We start from the raw sequence: 19,718 nt of genomic DNA, 5'->3' as shown, positions 1-19,718 counted from the left end.
TCTGTACTTTTGGCTCAATTTTTCTGTGTAGCTAAAACTGCTCTTAAAAAGCCTATGTTTAAAAAGCATGAAAGCGAAAATGTCCAAAGCATTGGTGATTGGCAGGTAAACCAGTCTGGACTGAACAGAAGAGTAAAACAATGGGGTAGGAAAGGAAAGTTTGAACCAGTAGTGAAGGGCCTTAGACAGTCAGGTGGGTAATTGGGACTTTAGCCTGTAAGTCAATGGGGGTTGTTGAGGATTACTGAGCAGGGAACTCAGGTAAAGAACAGACTTGTAGGAATAAACCTCTGGCTGCTATTGTGTGAGGAGAATTCGGGAAGATAGATTGGAGGCAAATAGAGTAGTGAAAAAGCAGGTAAAAAGCACAAGTGGGGGGATTTCCCTGGTGGTGCAATGGATAAGACTCTGCCCTCCCAATGCAGGGGGCCTGGGTTTGATCCCTGGTCAGGGAACTGGTTCCCACATGCATGCCGTAACTGAGTTTGCATGCCACAACTAAGGAGCCTGCGAGCCACAACTAAGGAGCCTGTGAGCTGCAACGAAGACCTGGCGCAACCAAGTAAATGAATAAATAAATATTAAAATAAATAAGTAAAATAAAATAAAACACCAGACCATAGGGTAGAAATCCAAATGATATTTAAAAAAAAAAAAGCACAAGTGGACCTGTAAAGAAAGGGGTGCATAGCTGTTGGTGGGAATGTAAATTGGTGCAGCCACTATAGAAAACAGTATAGAGGTTCCTAAAAAATTAAAAATCGAACTATCATGTGATCCAGCAATCCCACTTCTGGATATGTACCCCAAGGAAAGGAAATCAGTACATCAAAGAGATCTGCACCCCTCACTGCAACGTTATTCACAATGGCCAAGACATGGAAACAACCTAATTGTGTGTCAATGGATGAATGGATGAAGAAAATGTTATATATACATATGAATATTATTCAGCCATGAGGAAGAAGGAAATCCTGCCATTTGTAACAACATGGATGGACTAAGTGAAATAAGTCAGATAGAGAAAGACAAATACTGTATGATCTTACTTTTATGTAGAATCTTTTTTTTTTTTTGGCTGCATTTGGTCTTCGTTGCTGTGCAGGGGCTTTCTCTAGTTGCGGCAATGTTGCGGTGCGCAGGCTTATTGCGGGGGCTTCTCTTGTTGCGGAGCACGGGCTCTAGACACGTGGGCTTCAGTAGTTGTGGCTCGCGGGCTCTAGAGCGCAGGCTCAGTAGTTGTGGCGCACGGGCTTAGTTGCTCCGCGGCATGTGGGATCTTCCCGGACCAGGGCTCAAACCCGTGTGCCCTGCATTGGCAGGCGGATTCTCAACCACTGCGCCACCAGGGAAGCCCCTTACTTATATGTAGAATCTTAAAAACCCAAAGTCACGGACTTTCCTGGCGGTCCAGTGGTTAAGACTCCATGCTTCCACTGCAGGGGGTGCAGGTTGGATCCCTGGTCGGGGAACTAAGGTCCCACATGCCGCATGGTGGGTCCAAAAAAAAACAGGCTCACTCTCCTAATCCCTTCAATTGCTTCCTGTTGTACCTGTAACAAAACCCACACTCCTCAGGAGGACTTGTAGGCCTTTCACATCTACACTCTCCACCTCTCATCCCTCTACCTCAGGTACTGCCTCTCTTTTCCCCCTCAGGTCTTCATACAAGAAAGACTATCTCCATGCTTTCTCTTTTTTTCTAACTCCTCCCCAGTTGCTTAAAGTGAGTTTAATCCCTGTTTGAAACAGTTTACACCGTCATTCTCTTTCATAGCACCTTGGTTGTTCTCCATGTTACCTTAGGTATATCATTACTGTACATATTTTCTCTATGCAAATACTGTATATATTCGTTTGTATGCTTCTAGTTTAATACCTGCCTGTCCCCAAGATCCTTTATGTTCCATGAGGAAACAGAGCCTATCTGTACATTCACTACTCTGCCCCCAACACTTGGCAAAAGCCTGGAGATTGTATAGGAGATGCTCAATTCATATTTGTGAAATGAATGAATATGCTAGGCTGTGTGCTGTCATGAGGGAACCAAAGATGAAACAGGTATGGGTCACACACTGGAGGAACTCACCCTCGAGTAGGGGTGATGTGGCAGGAACATAAATAACTATAGAGCAAGACAATGAACATCACAGGAAATTCTATGAGTCGCGAGGAAGGGGCATTATTCTAGGCAGGGAATTCAGAGCAGACTCTACGGAGGGAGAGTACTATGCTGGGCCTGAAAGGAGGCAAAGTGGAGGGCAAATGTGGATAAGACATAGGGATCAACTTAATTGGAGTGTGGAGTATATCAAGCCAAAAGAGTCAGAGAAGCTGGGAAAGAAGTGACACCAGATTGTCAAAGGGCTCACTTGCCAGGCTAAGAAATCGGGACTGTATTCTGGAGGCAGCGGTGGGCAACAACATTAACTCAGCTCAGCCTTTGGAAACCTTTTAAAAATGTTTTCAGGTATACAGTAAAAGTAGAGATACTAGTACAAAAAATACCTGCATGCTTCTCACCAACATTCAACAACTAACATTTTGCCTATTTGCTTTATATATAGATATACAGTTACGCAGATGTAGATATATAGATATGTGTGTGTGAGCATTTCAAAGTTTGTATTACTTTTCTCTTTCTTCCCGTCTTTCCTCCTTCCTCCCTCCCTCCCTCCCTTCCTCCCTCCCTTCTTTCCTTCCTTCCTTCCTTCTTTCTTTCATTTTCTGAACATTTCAAAAGAAATCAGCAGACTCCTAACATTTCTTTGAATTTTTTGTTGTTTTTTTTTTTGGTCTTTGTTTTTATTTATTTATTTTCTTCCAGTTTTATTGAGATATAATTGACATACAGCACTGTGTAAGTTTAAGGTGTACAGCATAATGATTCGACTTACATATATCATGAAATGATGACCACCATAAGTTTATAACCCATTTGTCATCTCATATAGATACAAAAGGAAAGAAATAGAACAAAAATATTTTCTTTCCTGTGATGAGAACTCTTAGGAATTACTCTCTTAACTTTCATGTATAATACAGTATTAATTATATTGATTATGTTGTGCATTACAGTTTCTAGTACTTATCTATCTTGTAGCTAAACGTTTGTAACTTTCGGCTGCCTTCACCCAAGTGCTCCTCCCCCACCCCTGCCTCTGGTGACCTCAAATCTGATCTCTTTTTCTACGAATTTGTTTATTCATTTGTTTGTTTTTGAAGTATAACTGATCTACAACACTATGTTGGTTCCTGTTACACAAGATAGTGATTCGATATTTCTGTATATTTCAAAATGTTCACCACACTAAGTCTAGTTACCATTTGTCACCATACAAAGATACTACATAATTATTTATTCCCCACACTGTACATTTCATACCCATGACTAATTGATTTTGCAACTGGAAGCTTGTACCTCTTAACCTCCCTCATCTATTTCTCTCCTTCCCCCAGCCCCCTCCCCTCTGGCAACTGCCTGTTTGTTTTCTATCTGTGACTCTGCTTTTGTTTAGTTATGTTTGTTCTTTTTTTTTTTTTTTTTTTAGATTCCACGTATAAGTGATAACATACTTTCTTTCCTGCCTTTCTCTGTCTGACTTATTTCACTAAGCACAATACCCTCCAGGTCCATCCATTTTGTTGCAGATTCAAATTTTCATCCTTTTTTTTTTAAGGCTGAGTAGTATTCCATCGTGTGTGTATACCATATTTTCTTTAGCCATTCATCCATCAGAAGACACTTAGGCTGTTTCCATGTCTTAGCTGTTGTAAACAATACTGCAGTGAACACGGGGGTGCAGATATCTTTTAGAATTCGTGTTTTCATTTTCTTCAGATAAATACCCAGAAGTGGGATTGCTGGATCATATGGCAGTTCTATTTTTAATTTTTTGAGAAACCTCCGTACTGTTTTCCATAGTGGCTACACCAATTTACATTCCCACTAACACTGCACAAAGGTTCCCTTTTCTCCACATCCTCGTCAACACTGGCTATTTTTTTGATAACGGCCATTCTGACAGGTGTGAGGTGACATAACATTGTGGTTTTGATTTGCATTTCCCTGATGATTAGTGATTTTGAGGATCTTTTCACGTGTCTGTTGGCCACCTGTATGTCTTTTTTGGAAAAATTTCTATTCAGATCCTCTGCCCATTTTTTAATCGGGTTGTTTGGCTTTTTGATGTTGAGTTGTACGAGTTCTTTGTATATTTGATATTAACCTCTTATCAAATATATTGTTTGCAAATACCTTCTCCCACTCAGTAGGCTGCCTTTTCATTTTGTTGATAATTTCCTTCCTTGCGCAAAAGCTTTTAAGTTTGATTAGGTCCCATTTGTTTATTTTTTCTTTGTTTCTCTTGCCTGAGGAGACATAGCCCAAAAAATATTGCTAAGACTTATGTCAAAGAGCATACTGCCAATGTTTCCTTCTAGAAGTTTTATGGCTTCAGGCCTTACATTTAAGTCTTTAATCCATTTTGAATTTATTTTTCAGTATGGTGTGAGAGGGTAGTCCAGTTTGATTATTTTGCAGGTAGCTGTCCAGTTTCCCCAATACCACTTATTTTGTATAGTACTCTTTTATTTATTTTATATTTATTTTTGGCTGTGTTGGGTCTTCGTTTCTGTGCGAGTGCTTTCTCTAGCTGCGGCGAGCGGGGGCCACTCTTCATCGCGGTGCGCGGGCCTCTCACTATCGTGGCCTCTCCCGTTGCGGAGCACCGGCTCCAGACGCGCAGGCTCAGTAGTTGTGGCTCACGGGCCTAGTTGCTCTGTGGCATGTGGGATCTTCCCAGACCAGGGCTCGAACCCGTGTGCCCTGCATTTGCAGGCAGATTCTCAACCACTGTGCCACCAGGGAAGCCCCCCCAATACCACTTACTAAAGAGGCTGACATTTCTCCAGATTCTAAAGATGCTTTCATTCATATCCATCATACCAATATTACATTGAACAAATGTAATAACTGCTTTTTACTGGTATTAGGTCATCTAATACCAGTCCATTTTCAAATTTCCCCAGTTATCCCCCAAATGTCTGAAAAGCAGTTTTTTGGGGGGTTTTTTTGTTTGTTTTTTCAGAACCAGAATCCAGTCAAACATTTGATTGTGTGGGTTTCTTTTTTAAATTAAAAAAAAAAAAAAGTTACAACAATCACCACGTGACTCTGTTATGATATCACTTTCCCTTAATCTTTATATCTTATCTTCTGTAAAACCAGTTGTCTTATAGAATATCTCACATTTTTTATTTACTTGATTGTCTCCTTGGTGGTGGTGTTTATCTGGTTCCTCCAGCCCCTGTAACAACTTACGTTTTTGTAGCTGTTTAGTTTATCAAACACGTTCGTATGCATTTAATCATAACAGTATCGCTGTAAGGCTTTATTACTATTTAACAGAAATGAACACTGAGGCTTGGAGTGCTTAAATGACTTTTCCAAAGCCAGAGAGCCAGTTAGGTAGCAAAGGCAGGACTCAAGCATAAAGGAATTCACTTTAGTTGAGTTAAAACAACAACAATTAATCCCAAATAGCCTACATCTAACTGCAGATTTTCGAAGTGCATTGTCTCTCCAGAATTCAATAGATATTTCTCTTCTTTTAAAAACGTTTTCAGAAAAAGGATCTTTCAAGAAATATTTTATTTTCCTGATACCGTGAAGCACATTGCCAAGAAAAAGCAATTTGTTTTACAACTTCTAACAGCTATTTCTCTTGTCCAGCAAAACTAGCAAAATGTAACAGATACCGGGTTCCCCTCAAAGCTGCGTTTGTAACAACAGTTCACAACGTCTAAATGTTAAATGAGTTACTGAATTTATGACTTTCATAAATGTGTGAACAAAGTCAATTTATCTAAAATAACTATTTTCTGTGCAAAGTTAAGCATACACATGTGCGCTTATGATGCTAATACCAACAAGGGCCTTTCGGACTGTTAGACGCCGGTCGGAAGTACACGTAAACTCAGGTCTTCGCCAGTCTATTTTCTCCTCACAGCTGGGTCAGCAACTCGTGGAACAGAGTTAGGAGAAGCTTATGACAGTCTACAATCAAGAGATAAGGGGTGTGGTGCGACGATGAGCAAACCAGGCAAAGGAATTAGGACGGTGGATTCACGAGGAAACTGGGGAAGACATTTCTGGGCTCCCCAAGAATTCAGGCCTCCAGCTTGGAGCCAGCTGCTAGAAGGGGGCCCTAGAAGGGAGACTTAGGCAGGGGCTGACTACTGAGAAGTACTCTTCTCAGCAAGAAACTATGGAAATCTAACTCAGAGAGAGGGACTCCCAACACTGTGCGTACATCAAAAAACGCTTTTAAGAAGTTGACTCGCTTTCGCCTCTCACAAACTTCCCCGAAGGTGGAAGCAGACGGGCACGCCCCGCAAGTGCCCTTCCCTGATTTTATTGGCTACCCTGGCCTGCCCCTTTCTCAATCTGTTTCTTTCATTCGTTAGCATTGATACGCGCCTGCTTTCACAGACAATTCCCGGAACCAATCATCTCCAACCACCGCTCCGTCTCTCCGCCGACTTGTGAGTGGCATCCATTCCAACCAATAAAAAATGAAAGTGAGGCTGTGAAGACTACACTCCTCCCCTTTCTCCTCAACTCGTTCAGCAAATGGTAGAAAAGGTTGAGCAGCTGATAAGAACCACCAATCCGTAAGGGCGGAAGAGGGGCGAGGAGAAGAGTGATGGGAGGGGGTGACGTGGCGGTGACGGAGGAATAAACTAAAATGAGTGGCAGAAATACTAGCCAATCAACAATCAGACTGGCTGGGTAGTCTGCATTCTCGAGTCCGCCCTGAGAGCCGGAGACTTCGGAAAAGCACCAATGAGCTTTTCATGAGTCTGATTGGCCTTCACCTGCACCAATCAACGGCGTTCCTGGCGGAAGCGTCCCACCACAGGCTCTCACTGGGCGCTGGTGGAATGACAGGCCCAAGAGAAATGCCAATGTCCGAGGGGTCTTCCGCAAGTGACACTCAGCGGCACCAATCGACTTCCTCCTTCCCGGCGGCAGAGCCCTCCTCCCCGCGGCCGGCCTGGCTGGGCGGGGACGCTGCGCGGCGGCGGCTGATGCGCTAGCCAAGTGGGGCCCTCCGGGCGGCGACGGCGGCTCTCGTAGGCGGTTCCGGTCCTGTATCTCCGGGCGGCGGCGGCTCATGGCGGCGACGGAGCTGAGAGGAGTAGTGGGCCCGGGCCCGGCAGCCATTGCGGCCCCGGGCGGCGGTGGCGGCGCCGGTCCCCCCATGGTGGGAGGAGGCGGCGCCGGTGGCCGCGGAGACTCGGGGCCGGGCTCCGGGATCGCCCCGGGCACGGTGGCCGCGGTGGCTGCGGGCGGCCCGGGCCCCGGGGCCGGGGGAGTGGCGGCGGCGGGCCCGGCTCCTGCGCCGCCGGCGGGGGGCTCGGGCGCTGGGGGTTCGGGCTCGGCTCGCGAGGGCTGGCTCTTCAAATGGACCAATTATATCAAAGGCTACCAGCGGCGGTGGTTCGTGCTGAGCAACGGGCTCCTGAGCTACTACAGGTAACTGCTTCCGGGGCGCCGTCCCCCACTGCAGCCCATAGCCCCCGCGCCGTCACCCTCTCCAGCCCGCACAGCAGCCAAGGTCGCCCCAGGCCCCTTTTCGTCACTTGCGCGCGTTGACAGCCCACGACACGAGTCCACCATCACGAAAGTGAACGCTCCAGGACTTACCGCTCCACCTGGGTGACCCACCCTTGGTGCCATACCTTCCCCTCAGTCCCTGGCCCTTCCAGTTGTTCGGAGAGCATCTTCTCTTCCATTGTGTTTCCAACAGCGTATGGGTGCAATGATTAATTCTGCAAGGAAGGCGCTGTTGTAGGTGTTTAAGGGACACGTATGGGAGGGCAAAGTCCAGGCACCGCTCCCAAGGAACTTACTGTAAAAAGTCCCAAGGCTTAGCTCTCTGTGCCTGGTCTCCAGAATTCAAGGTTATTAGCAGCCCTTGATGTACCCGCCTTTGCTCTCTCCACATTCAGGCACAAGGACACCACGCGTAGGGTGGCCTCGGTATCTGTCCCCTCTCTTTATCTCTTCAAGATTTGCCTAGGCTTTCGCCTTCTGGACAGACCAGAATGGAGAAGTGCACTCCAGTGTTTCTTTTTGCCTGCCCCACCTCCTCCCATGGGAATCATTAAGTGTTCCATCCAGTATTTCTGGGGTCTCTCTGGTCAGTGAGGTTTAAGTTTCATTAAGGGAAGAGTCCATGTCTTTTGTATGACTACTTCTGTTCAAAAATGCTTGTTTTGGGATGTTTCATATATGTTTACGGTGACCCACAATCTTCCCACAACATAACATGCTTTTGGCTACTCATGTTACTATAGATAGAGAGGTTAGGACACTGGGTTTGGAGACAGGACATAAACATTTCCTGAGTGCTGGACAGTTTGGATAGGTGTTTTACATATGGTATTCTTTGACTCCCCAAAACAATCTGGAAGTTAGGAGATATTCCCATCTTAGCAGTGAGGAAACGGAGACTTAGCTTGGGCAGCTTTCCCAAGGTCTTGAGTCAGGATTTGAAACTAATTCTTTTCACACCAACACAACCTAAAACCCAGGTTAGTGTTACATGGATCAGTCAGATATAGAGATATCTACTTATCCATAGCTAGTACATTTATAGATCATGATACTATGTATATTTTATACAAAATGTATAGAAGTTCCCTTTAAGGGAGATTTTGCTTAATATAATGGCATTTCTAAGTGAAGTCTTTTTATAAAGACCATTCTATTTGGGCCCTAAAACAGTGTTGTTAAGAACGGCTCACTCTATATTTCTTTTCCTCTGCCAGTAGTCACTTTGCCACCAGGAGGGTTCGGGTGAACGAATCTCTTTTCCACCAACTCCATTGTTTTGGCTCTTAAAGAATTTTGAGAGGAAATTGAAGATGGGAGTTGGAGGTTGTTGAAATAGGAACACATGCTTATCTGGTCTCTAACACAGTGGAAAATACCTTAGCACATCCTCACTGCTTAAGCCACATTAATTGTGAACACTTGTGTATTTCATTTTTTTTTTTTTAACCATCTTTATTGGACTATAATTGCTTTATAATGTTGTGTTAGTTTCTGCTGTATAACAAAGTGAATCAGCTATACATAAACATATATCCCCATATCCCCTCCCTCTTGCATCTCCCTCCCACCCCTCTAGGTGGACACAAAGCACTGAGCTGATCTCCCTGTGCTATGCAGCTGCTTCCCACTAGCTATCTGTTTTACATTTGGTAGTCTATATATGTCAGTGCTACTTTCTCACTTCGTCCCAGCTTACCCTTTGCCCTCCCCGTGTCAAGTCCATTCTCTACGTCTGCGTCTTTACTCCTGTCCTCCCCCTAAGTTCATCAGAACAATTTTTTTTTAGATTCCATATCTCTGTGTTAGCACAGGGTATTTGTTTTTCTCTTTCTTACTTCACTCTGTATGACAGTCTCTAGGTCCATCCACCTCACTACAAAAACTCAGTTTCGTTTATTTTTATGGCTAATATTCCATTGTATATATGTGCCACATCTTCTTTATCCATTTATCTGTTGATGGACACTTAGGTTGCTTCCATGTCCTGGCTACTGTAAATAGAGCTGCAGTGAACATTGTGGTACATGACTCTTTTTGAGTTGTGATTTTCTCAGGGTATATGCCCAGTAGTGGGATTGCTGGGTCGTATGGTAGTTCTATTTTTAGTTTTTTAAGGAACCTCCATACTGTTCTCCATAGTGGCTGTATCAATTTACATTCCCACCAACAGTGCAAGAGGGTTCCCTTTTCTCCACACCCTCTCCAGCATTTATTGTTTGTAGATTTTTTGATGATGGCCATTCTGACCGGTATGAGGTGATACCTCATTGTGGTTTTGATTTGCATTTCTCTAATGATTAGTGATGTTGAGCATCCTTTCACGTGTTTGTTGGCCATCTGTGTGTCTTCTTTGGAGAAATGTCTGTTCAGGTCTTCTGCCCATTTTTGGATTGGGTTGTTTGTTTTTTTGATATTGAGCTGCATGAGCTGCTTGTATATTTTGGAGATTAATCCTTTGTCAGTTGCTTCGTTTGCAAATATTTTCTCCCATTCTTTCGCCTTGTTTATGGTTTCCTTTGCTGTGCAAAAGCTTTTAAGTTTCATTAGGTCCCATTTGTTTATTTTTGTTTTTATTTCCATTTCTCTAGGAAGTGGGTCAAAAAGGATCTTGCTGTGATTTATGTCATAGAGTGTTCTGCCTATGTTTTCCTGTAAGAGTTTTATAGTGTCTGGCCTTACATTTAGGTCTTTAATCCATTTTGAGTTTATTTTTATGTATGGTGTTAGGGAGTTTTCTAATTTCATTCTTTTACATGTAGCTGTCCAGTTTTCCCAGCACCACTTATTGAAGAGGCTGTCCTTTCTCCATTGTATATTCTTGCCTCCTTTATCAAAGATAAGGTGACCATATGTGTGTGGATTTATCTCTGAGCTTTCGATCCTGTTCCATTGATCTATATTTCTGTATTTGTGCCAGTATCATACTGTCTTGATCGCTGTAGCTCCGTAGTATAGTCTGAAGTCAGGGAGCCTGATTCCTCCAGCTCCGTTTTTCTTTCTCAGGATTGCTTTGGCTTATGTATATTGTTTGCATTATTATATTCAGAATTGATTTTCATTTTAACCCTTTCTAATTACTCATCCAGGACTATCAGTTTAAGGTTAAATCACAAATCTAAAATTTTAGTCTGCTCCAAAGTTTTTCCCCTACTCAGGTTCATGTTTTCCTGTTACACTGGCCATCATTCTAATGTTCAATTGATTCATGTCCTAACTTGGCTTGTAAGTCACTGTTAACACTGATTCCCCATTTTCAAAAGTTGTGTATCAGCTGAGGGCCTTAATGTGTGGTCATTTTTCCTCATCCAAGTTCCTAATCAAATCTACTTTCTAGCCCAGTTGAGTCTTTGATCGGTACCAGTCTTGATCAGTATTGATCTTGGTTGGCCAGTAATAACCTATATGTTGCTATCTTTTAAGTACTTGTAACCACTTTTCACTTCTCTCTTACAATAGCTAGTGGTACCTGTCTGACTACAGCTAAAACTACTTCCAAAACATATCAAACCACATATTGGGAAATATACCACATGCCTGTCCTTGCCAGCTAAGATAGTTCCACCCACACACCAACCAAGCAGCAGGATCCAAAGTTATCAAATCTACGCACTACCCTCAAAATCACATTGAAGTACTTCCTATCAACGAATTGGTAGTTTATTCTTTCAAACAGGTTCTTTGGGTCCCCATCTCCTTATTTAGCTAACTTGTCTTTCCTCCTGCTTTTCATGCCTCCAAAACCAATCGTATCCTGTATATGCCTTTTACAAAATACTGTTTTCTTTTTAACTGAGTACTTCCTAGACCCGTGCTCTGATGAACTGTCCTAATAGGCTTTGGCATGCCTTCTTTTTACCTATCCTGTTCTTCCTCACAAAGTTACACAGATGTCTGGTTACTTAAAACCATATGTAGAACCCCAGCTCTCCTAGACACATCGTGACAAGCCCATAGTATTAGTTTTCCTGGCTAGCTTCTAGAGACTGAGTTACTATTTCTGCTGGCCTTTTCAGGGAAGACCTTACTAACCAGAAAATACCACCTAATACTGAGGTGCCTAAAGAACTTATCTTGCACTCTGAAAAGCATGTCTTTCTCGCTTCTGCTTGAACCCAAGAGCTCCGAAGTTAAGCCCGCCCTACTTCCAGAGTTCTTTGGTATTTTAAAAACTGCTACAGACGTTATGTGATTTGAGAAACTTCTTTAGTTCATGAAGATGACCCAAGCAGAAGAGATTCCTAGGAAGTGGCTTGTGGAAAATACCAACACGTTGTGAGGAATGTGGTAGACGGTCCAAGTAACACCTTTGGAGTAGAAAGCAAGGGTGAGCTGGCCTGTCAGCTGTGGGTCTGTAATTCAGCCTGCATTATTCATAATGTAACTGAAGCTTGGGGGCAGGGGAGGGGAGGTAAGAATAGAAAAACCAGGGATTCACGTTACAGTGTGGCAGGTGCGGGCGCGATGGAAAATGGCCTGGTTTATTGAGGACCCGTTCCCCCCCCCCGCCCCCATCCCGGCCATCCCATACTGCTCATTGGTGCATCTGAGGGAGAAAAACCAGTTTCGTGGGACAAACCGAACGATAGCAAATCTGTCTTCCTAAACACAGCACACAGACTTTCTCAAAGCCACCAAATCTTAGTTTCCGGAGCTGGAGTGTGTGTCATCTCTGGCATGCAGGAATTCTGGATGTGCCAGGTATGTTTGGCCGCTTGGCACTCGTGAAAGAGAAATGGCTCTGCTTTGCACTGTGGCAGTTGGCAAAGGACTTTGACCTCTTTATGTTCCAAGTTGGTCAGGGGAAAACTGCAGTCTCAACATGCAGGTCCCTGGGCATAATCGGCGGGTGGGGGAAATTAGCACAGTTTGCCCTGTACACTCAATTGTGCTGGCAGCTTGATCTTTTATGCCAGGTCTCTTGTAGCTTGTTGTCACCAACCAGTGCTGTAAAGTTCAAAAGTTAGTCTATTAATAGAACTGTCAGTCAGTAGAAATGGGGAAAATTTTTATACCCAGTCCTCTGAGAACAGATTTGCTGAATCTCTCCTAGCTATTAATAGGATGGCTTAGGAGTTCCCACCAATAGAGGTCAGTGGACCCTAGGAAAGAATATATTCCAGAAAGATTATACCACCTGGTGATTCTTTAATGATTATTCTTTCTTTACTCCCACAGAAAGCTAGTTATTCCTATTTCATATCATTTGAGCTGTAGTCAGTATTTAATACTCTAAACGTCTAAGGGTGCCTTACACTTCTGCAAGATAGTTGTTAAGAGTAGTATGAGAATTTCATTTGGGCTGAGTTACAGTTGGGGGAATGGGTTGTTCAATACGTGTAAAATGGAGCTATTCTTAGAGAATAAGATTATTATACAGAATTTTGTTGCATGAGTTTATAAAGCACTATTTCATAATTATATCTTGCTAAGTAAAAGGTAATTCCTGACTGCAAAAGGGCATGAGGGAACTTTCTGGGGTGATGGAAATGTTCTACATCTTGATTGTGGAGGTGGTAGCACAAGTGTATACATTTGTCAAAACTTACTAAATTGTACTCTTAAAATTGCTGGATTAATACTGTATGTAGTTATCCTTCAGTGAAGCCTATTTTTTAAAAGCTAAGGGTGAGAGGGACAGCAGAGCAATAAAATCTTATAGGCTCTGAAAGGAAATCCCTACTGATTGTTTTTTGAATTTTAGGGAGCCATTGGAGGGAAATATTAGAACTGGCTAATTCCTAAGACTGCTGTATTTTCGAAAGGCTTAGAGTTAGGAAATGGAATGTGAGGAAGGATAAACCACGCATCAGCTTTCTACTTAGCTTGTCTTTGGCTCGTTATTGCAGGTCAAAGGCAGAAATGAGACATACCTGCCGTGGTACCATCAACCTCGCCACAGCCAACATCACGGTGGAGGACTCCTGCAACTTCATCATTTCCAACGGGGGTGCTCAGACCTACCATCTGAAGGCGAGCTCGGAAGTAGAGCGGCAGCGCTGGGTCACAGCCCTGGAGCTGGCCAAGGCCAAGGCTGTGAAGATGCTGGCAGAGTCAGGTAGGGAGCAAAGAGTATTGTGTCTGGGGAACATTCTGTTTGCCCCTCTTATGCACACATCTTATTTTGTCCCTCATTGTCATTGTCATTTAATTATCAGCTGTCTCCTGGATGTCTCAGGCTTCTGCTCATCCGGCAGGATTTCTCCTGGAGTGCTGGTTTTCAGCTGGGGGCAATTCTGCCCCAAAGGGGACATTTGGCGAAGGCTGAGGAGTGGCGGTGTTGGTGGCATCTAGGGAGTAGAGGCCAGGGACGCTGCTAACCTCCTGCCAGTGCACAGGGCAGCCCCACAGCAGAGAGGTGGCTGGCCCAAAATGTCAGCGTTGTTAAGGTTGGGAAACTCTGCCTTAGGAGCATATCAGTTATCCTTTTGGCTTTTAATGCCAACTGACTACCTTAAAATTTTGAGAAATAATTATTTTATTGATAGATCAGTCAGGATTATTACAACTCACACTTTGGATCTGTCCTGACTTTTTTCTTTTCTCCTGGCATCTTCTTACTTAACTCTTTTCTGGTGGAATTGAAACCAACAATCTTCGTAGATTGCCAAAAACATTATATGTGAAACCCCCTGGCAGTGGGCAAAGAGACACCTGATGGGTGGTGTTGCTCTTATATCAGTTGGGGCAGAGGGGCGTACAGCCCTTTGTTCAACCCAGCTTGGTGCCTGCGTTGGTGGCCAGAGCTGTTTCATGCTTGAGGCACATGAAAAAAATAATAATTATATGTGATATTTTCTGTGAAAAATCTTTATTTTGCTACCATAGTCTCACTAAAAAGAACAATCTAATTATGTTTTGATTTTTCTTAAAGGAAAATGGTAGGATTTCCCCGCAGATGTTGATAGTTTAGTCATGCTGAGCTTGGTCATCATAGAGCTGACCAAGATGCTCACCTGCTAACTTCTGGTTGTTCATCTCTTGTGTTTCTTATCCCTTGTTCTTTCCCGTGCTGTGTTTACTATCTCTTAAGCAATGAAAGGAAAGTTTACTGCTTTGTTAGTTTCCGGGTAACAGCGAATATTTTGACTCTGGCCCTGCTGTCTGCCTAACAGATAGGGCAGGTCCTTCCTTGTTTCTTTTGTTTTGATTTTAGTGCTGATTTCAGCACCCCCAAAGGAAGTGACACTGCTGGAAAAGAACTTTGCAGTTGCAAAGTGTTAAGGACAAAACTGATAGCAAGAGGCACAACACAGCTCTCTGCTTGACTTATTATTTGAAAGTCATTTAACAGAAGACCTTGCACAGCTCTCAGTGCAGGGGTGGCTTTAGTGTCAGATGAGCTCATCATGAAGTTCCCGAGTTCTCCTTTAGAAAAGATAAGTTGGGCTTCCCTGGTGGTGCAGTGGTTGAGAATCTGCCTGCCAATGCAGGGGACACGGGTTCGTGCCCTGGTCTGGGAAGGTCCCGCATGCCACGGAGCGACTAGGCCCGTGAGCCACAACTACTGAGCCTGTGCGTCTGGAGCCTGTGCTCCGCAACAAGAGAGGCCGCGACAGTGAGAGGCCTGCGCACCGCGATGAAGAGTGGCCCCCGCTCGCCGCAACTAGAGAAAGCCCTCGCACAGAAACGAAGACCCAACACAACCAAAAATTAATTAATTAATTTAAAAAAAAAAGATAAGTTAATGAGTCTTTTGATGATGTGGACATGGTTTACAGAGAGCAGCTAGACTGCAGTTCTCAACCCATGTCATACAGGCCCACTGATCACCCAACAGATGATAGTGGATTTGCACTAATAATCAGTGTGACTGGATTGGGCCCCTCAAGCTAGGGTGAAAAGGCTCAATAATTCATTCCCAGCCCCAAGAGCCATTTAGCTTCTCCATCCTATCCTCTAGGTCACTGGTTCGCAAACCTCAATGTGCATCACAATTACCCAGACACCTTATTCGAAATACAGATTCCTGGACCTTGCCTCACACCAGCCAAATCAAAGTTTTTCTGGGGGTGGGGCCAGAGACTGCACCTTTAAGAAGAACCCCAGGGTTGGGACATGAGGGGATGGAGGAGGGTGGTCAAAAAGTACAAGCTTCCAAGGACTTCCCTGGTGGCGCAGTGGTTAAGAATCCGCCTGCCAGTGAAGGGGACACGGGATCAATCCCTGGTCCGGGAAGATCCCACATGCCACGGAGCAACTAAGCCTGTGCGCCACAACTACTGAGCCCACGTGCTGCAACTACTGAAGCCTGTGCGCCTAGAACCCGTGCTCTGCAACAAGAGAAGCCACCACAATGAGAAGCCCGTGCACCGCAACGAAGAGTGGCCCCCGCTCGCTGCAACTAGAGAAAGCCCACTCACAGCAACGAAGACCCAACACAGCCAAAAAAAAAAAAAAAAGATTACAAAAAACAGATTAAAAAGAAAGGTACAAGCTTCCAGTTATAAGATAAATAAGTCCTGGGGATGTAAATACAACATGATGACTGTAGTTAACACTGCCGTTCAGTGTATTTGGAAGTTGTTAAGAGAGTAGATCCTAAAAGTCTCATCACGAGGAAAAAAGAAACTTCTTTTTGTATCTATATGAGATGGTGGAGGTTAACTTCTTTTAATCATTTCACAATATTAGTAAGGTGTATATGCTGTACACCTTAAACTTACAGCAGTGCTCTATGTCAATTATATGTCAATAAAACTAGGAGGAAAAAAAAGCATGAGCAGAAAAAATGCTTATTGTTGTCTGCCCCGGGAAGAAAAAGTAGTAGTACCCCAGGTGTTTGTGACGCAGGTGGGCTGTGGACCACGCTGTAGGCGAGTCATCTGGCAGTGGTGAGCTCTCAGTCGGTCAGAACGCACAGCCTGAGGAGTGTCGGTTTGGTTGTGGGCAGAGTGGGTAGGGTTCCGACTCTCAGCCCTGGGCTTGGAGTCCTATCACTCACCTTTCCGCCCATACAGATGAGTCGGGAGATGAGGAGTCCGTCTCACAAACCGACAAGACCGAGCTGCAGAACACCCTGCGGACCCTGTCCAGCAAAGTGGAGGACCTGAGCACGTGCAACGACCTGATCGCCAAGCACGGCACGGCACTGCAGCGCTCGCTCAGCGAGCTGGAGTCCCTGCGGCTGCCGGCCGAGAGCAACGAGAAGATCAAACAGGTCAACGAGCGGGCCACGCTCTTCAGGATAACGTCCAACGCCATGATCAACGTAAGCGCGCACATGTCTGCCTTTTTGCTTCTTTCCCTCTTTGAAATGTAATTCTCCCCAAATGCTGGAAGATCGTAGCTGGTAAAGCATAGGACGTTAGGTCCAGCTTAATCGTTCAAGGGATTTGAGTTACATTTTGTTGGTTGCATGAAATGGAGCAGGGCGCACAGATGGAATGACTTTCCCGCTCTGCTTGGATGGCAGGAGGACACTGCGCCAGCCCTGCATCTGCCACCAGCAGGGCATCTGATGGTGACGTTAGTTGAGTCCCTTCACCTCCCTGGGTTGTGGTTCTTTCTATCTATCTATCTATCTGTCTGTCTGTCTGTCTGTCTGTTTATCTATCTACCTATCTATGTATTTTTCTCTAACTTTATCTATTGGAACTAAAAGGTCTTCATGGGGCCTTTCCACTTCCATGTTCCTTGAGATTTTGGTTGGAGTCTGAGCCCCTCCTTTGCTAACGCGCCCTGGCCTACAGTGTGGTAAGTGGGGGCTGGATTAAGTACTAGTGAGAACCTTGTAATCCTGGTTAGTCCCATCTTCAGTCTTGGATTTGTCGGTTCTGGGTGTAATTCTGGGTGATAGGACAAAATATTCAACCTTGGGTACTTTTCTTTTCAAAAGAAGGGGCCAGTGCTTCTGCCTCCTTATGACTCCTGGCTCGGGTGCTGTCGTTGGTTTCGGGAAGGCTTTGGCTGCTTGGGTGCAGGGCTCCAGGTAGACCCAGAGTGCCACTGGCGTTGGTGATGTGTGTCCGATACTGGGCGATAGGTGTGGAATGAGCGCACAGTTTAAACAGCGCTCTTTCTCCCCTGCTGGTGGCTGATCCTCACCCGGCAGCTTATTTTAGTCAGCTTCCACATAGGAGCACGGGAGGATAGTTCATGAGGCACGTGAGCAAGGGCTTCTGCACGTGGTGGTTTCGTTTTTGTTTTTGTTTTCCTTATATCTAGTTAAATGGGATGAACTTACTTCACTAGGGTCAGATTTTTCCTTGTTTGAGGAGCGGTAATAAGGCATCTGCTTGGAACTTGTGTTCACGTGGCTCTTAGAGATCGAAGGTCTTTGCCTATGGCCAAGGGAAATTTTGGTGTTTCGCATTTAAAACCCCTTTGTTTCTGAATAGAAGGTTGTAGTAACTTTTACTTTCGTGTCATTTTCTGAAGCGTTGAACACTCGTCAGTGCTCCGACTCCCACAAAGCAGAGGAGAGAAATTATTTTGTCCCCTTAAGGACTGCAGGCAGATCAGTGTCTCCCAGCACCGTTCTGGCGCTGGTGTTCCTGATGTTTGGTCGTGTGCTCTCTCTCCAAACTCCCGTACGTCTTGGTGCCTGTGTGCCTGTTTTTCTGGTCCTCCTGTGATCAGGAAGACCTCATACATCATACAGGGCATTTAATCAGTAGTAAGTAAGTACGCTTTTGAAATAGAACAGCTCAGGGCACGACCACCTGTTACCTTTTATCCATGTCAGCTGAACACCCCGCTCCATGACAATTTCCTTCCTACTCTGGTCGGAAAAATGTGCTGCGTAAAGCACCTCTCGATTTACAACTGTCTCATAAAACTGGACCTTTAGTTTGGACTTTCCTCTTGAAAACGTGCTCATCTTTGTCCCCGGGGACAGTTCTTTTTCCCTGAGTCCTAGGTATCCGGAGTTTGTGTCAGTTCTCACTCTGCTCCCCTGGGTGCGCTGTCTTTGCCCCTTTTATAGCCGGTTACTGCAGGAAATGCATTGTTTAGCCCTGTGTTGTTTCCTTTGTACCTTTTAGGGGATGACGGCAAGGCCTTAAAACGGACATGCTAGCACAGCACACCTCTAAACAGGCAGTGAGTATTGTGGCAAAGGAAGAATGCACTCATTTCACTCAGCTGCTTGCTTGCTTAGGACATAGCTTTTCTTACTATCAGAGTGACTCTAAGCAGGGGAGTGCATTTGACACTGTTAGTGTGTGCCTTTGCTAATGCAGTGAACACCTGTTGAGCACCTTCTGTGTTCTAGGCACTGTGCTGGGGATATAAAACTAATGTGGCTGTGGTCCCTGCCCTCAGGGAGATTACTGTCCAGTGAGGGGCCTGAGAAGTGAACAGATCATTATGGAGTGTGCTGCGTGCCAGGAGGGATGTGAGCACAGGCTGCTGTGCTGTAGAACCGCGGGAGTGTCTAGCTCAGACCAGGAGGATCTGAGGCGTTAACACCTCAGATAAATTCTGAAAGACCTGAGAGAGTCTTCTTATGAAAAAAAAAAGCAACAAAGAGTTTGGGGTCCTGAAGTCCAACTGCCCCAGTTAACCATCTCTGTAACCTGGGGCACCCCAGTTCCTCGGTGACCCCAGTTCCTTTTCTGTGAATGGTGATGATCCTAGTAGCTGCCCTCAGGGTGTGGAGAGGCTTTTATTAGCTAATGGGTGTCGAGTGTTCAGTAAAGTGCCTGGCATATAATCTTCTCTCACTAACTTTGAGTTATGACCCCTGTTCTTCAAAGGAAGTGAGGGAGGAGAGTTGATCCAGGTGTGGTGTGTGTGGATCCCTCCCTCTCTCCCAAAGTCTGGGAACCACTTGCAGTTGACTGTTAGCCAAGCAAGGAAGTACCTAGAGATAAGGCTGAAGAGGAGTTAAGTATGGGGGGTGGGGGGCTGTGTGCAGATCCTACTATAATGGGCTACCAAGCTGGTAGTAGTGGATTCGAAGAGGATAAGACCGATTTTGATGCAGGCTTAACTCTAATAGCTAACACCTTATTGAATGATCACTGTGAGCCCGGTCTAAGTGCTTTACATGTTAAGCAACAACTTTTGAGATAGCTACTGTTGTCACTCCTTGTTCACAGGTGAGGAAGATGAGGCACCATGAGGTTAAGTAACTTGCTAAAAATTCCGTAGT

The 19,718-nt window shown here is 44.8% G+C and overlaps 1 protein-coding gene and 1 non-coding gene across 2 annotated transcripts in view; both read left to right on the top strand.

Moving 5' to 3' along the window:
• The first annotated feature begins 7,022 nt into the window (after positions 1-7,022).
• Positions 7,023-19,718, top strand: part of OSBP (oxysterol binding protein) — a 34,397-nt gene continuing 21,701 nt past the window's right edge. The window contains exons 1-3 of the mRNA XM_068554677.1: positions 7,023-7,540; positions 13,471-13,679; positions 16,582-16,832. Of these exons, the coding sequence (XP_068410778.1) occupies positions 7,179-7,540; positions 13,471-13,679; positions 16,582-16,832 (822 nt within the window). The 5' untranslated portion in view covers positions 7,023-7,178. The remainder of the gene's footprint in view (positions 7,541-13,470; positions 13,680-16,581; positions 16,833-19,718) is intronic.
• Positions 14,249-14,391, top strand: LOC137772738 (small nucleolar RNA SNORA48). The gene has a single exon (XR_011075543.1). It is a non-coding gene; the product is annotated as a small nucleolar RNA SNORA48 (small nucleolar RNA).

The sequence above is a fragment of the Eschrichtius robustus genome, chromosome 11 (genome assembly GCF_028021215.1).
Source record: "Eschrichtius robustus isolate mEscRob2 chromosome 11, mEscRob2.pri, whole genome shotgun sequence".
NCBI lineage: Eukaryota > Metazoa > Chordata > Mammalia > Artiodactyla > Eschrichtiidae > Eschrichtius > Eschrichtius robustus.
This window is presented reverse-complemented; position numbering and strand designations above follow the sequence as displayed.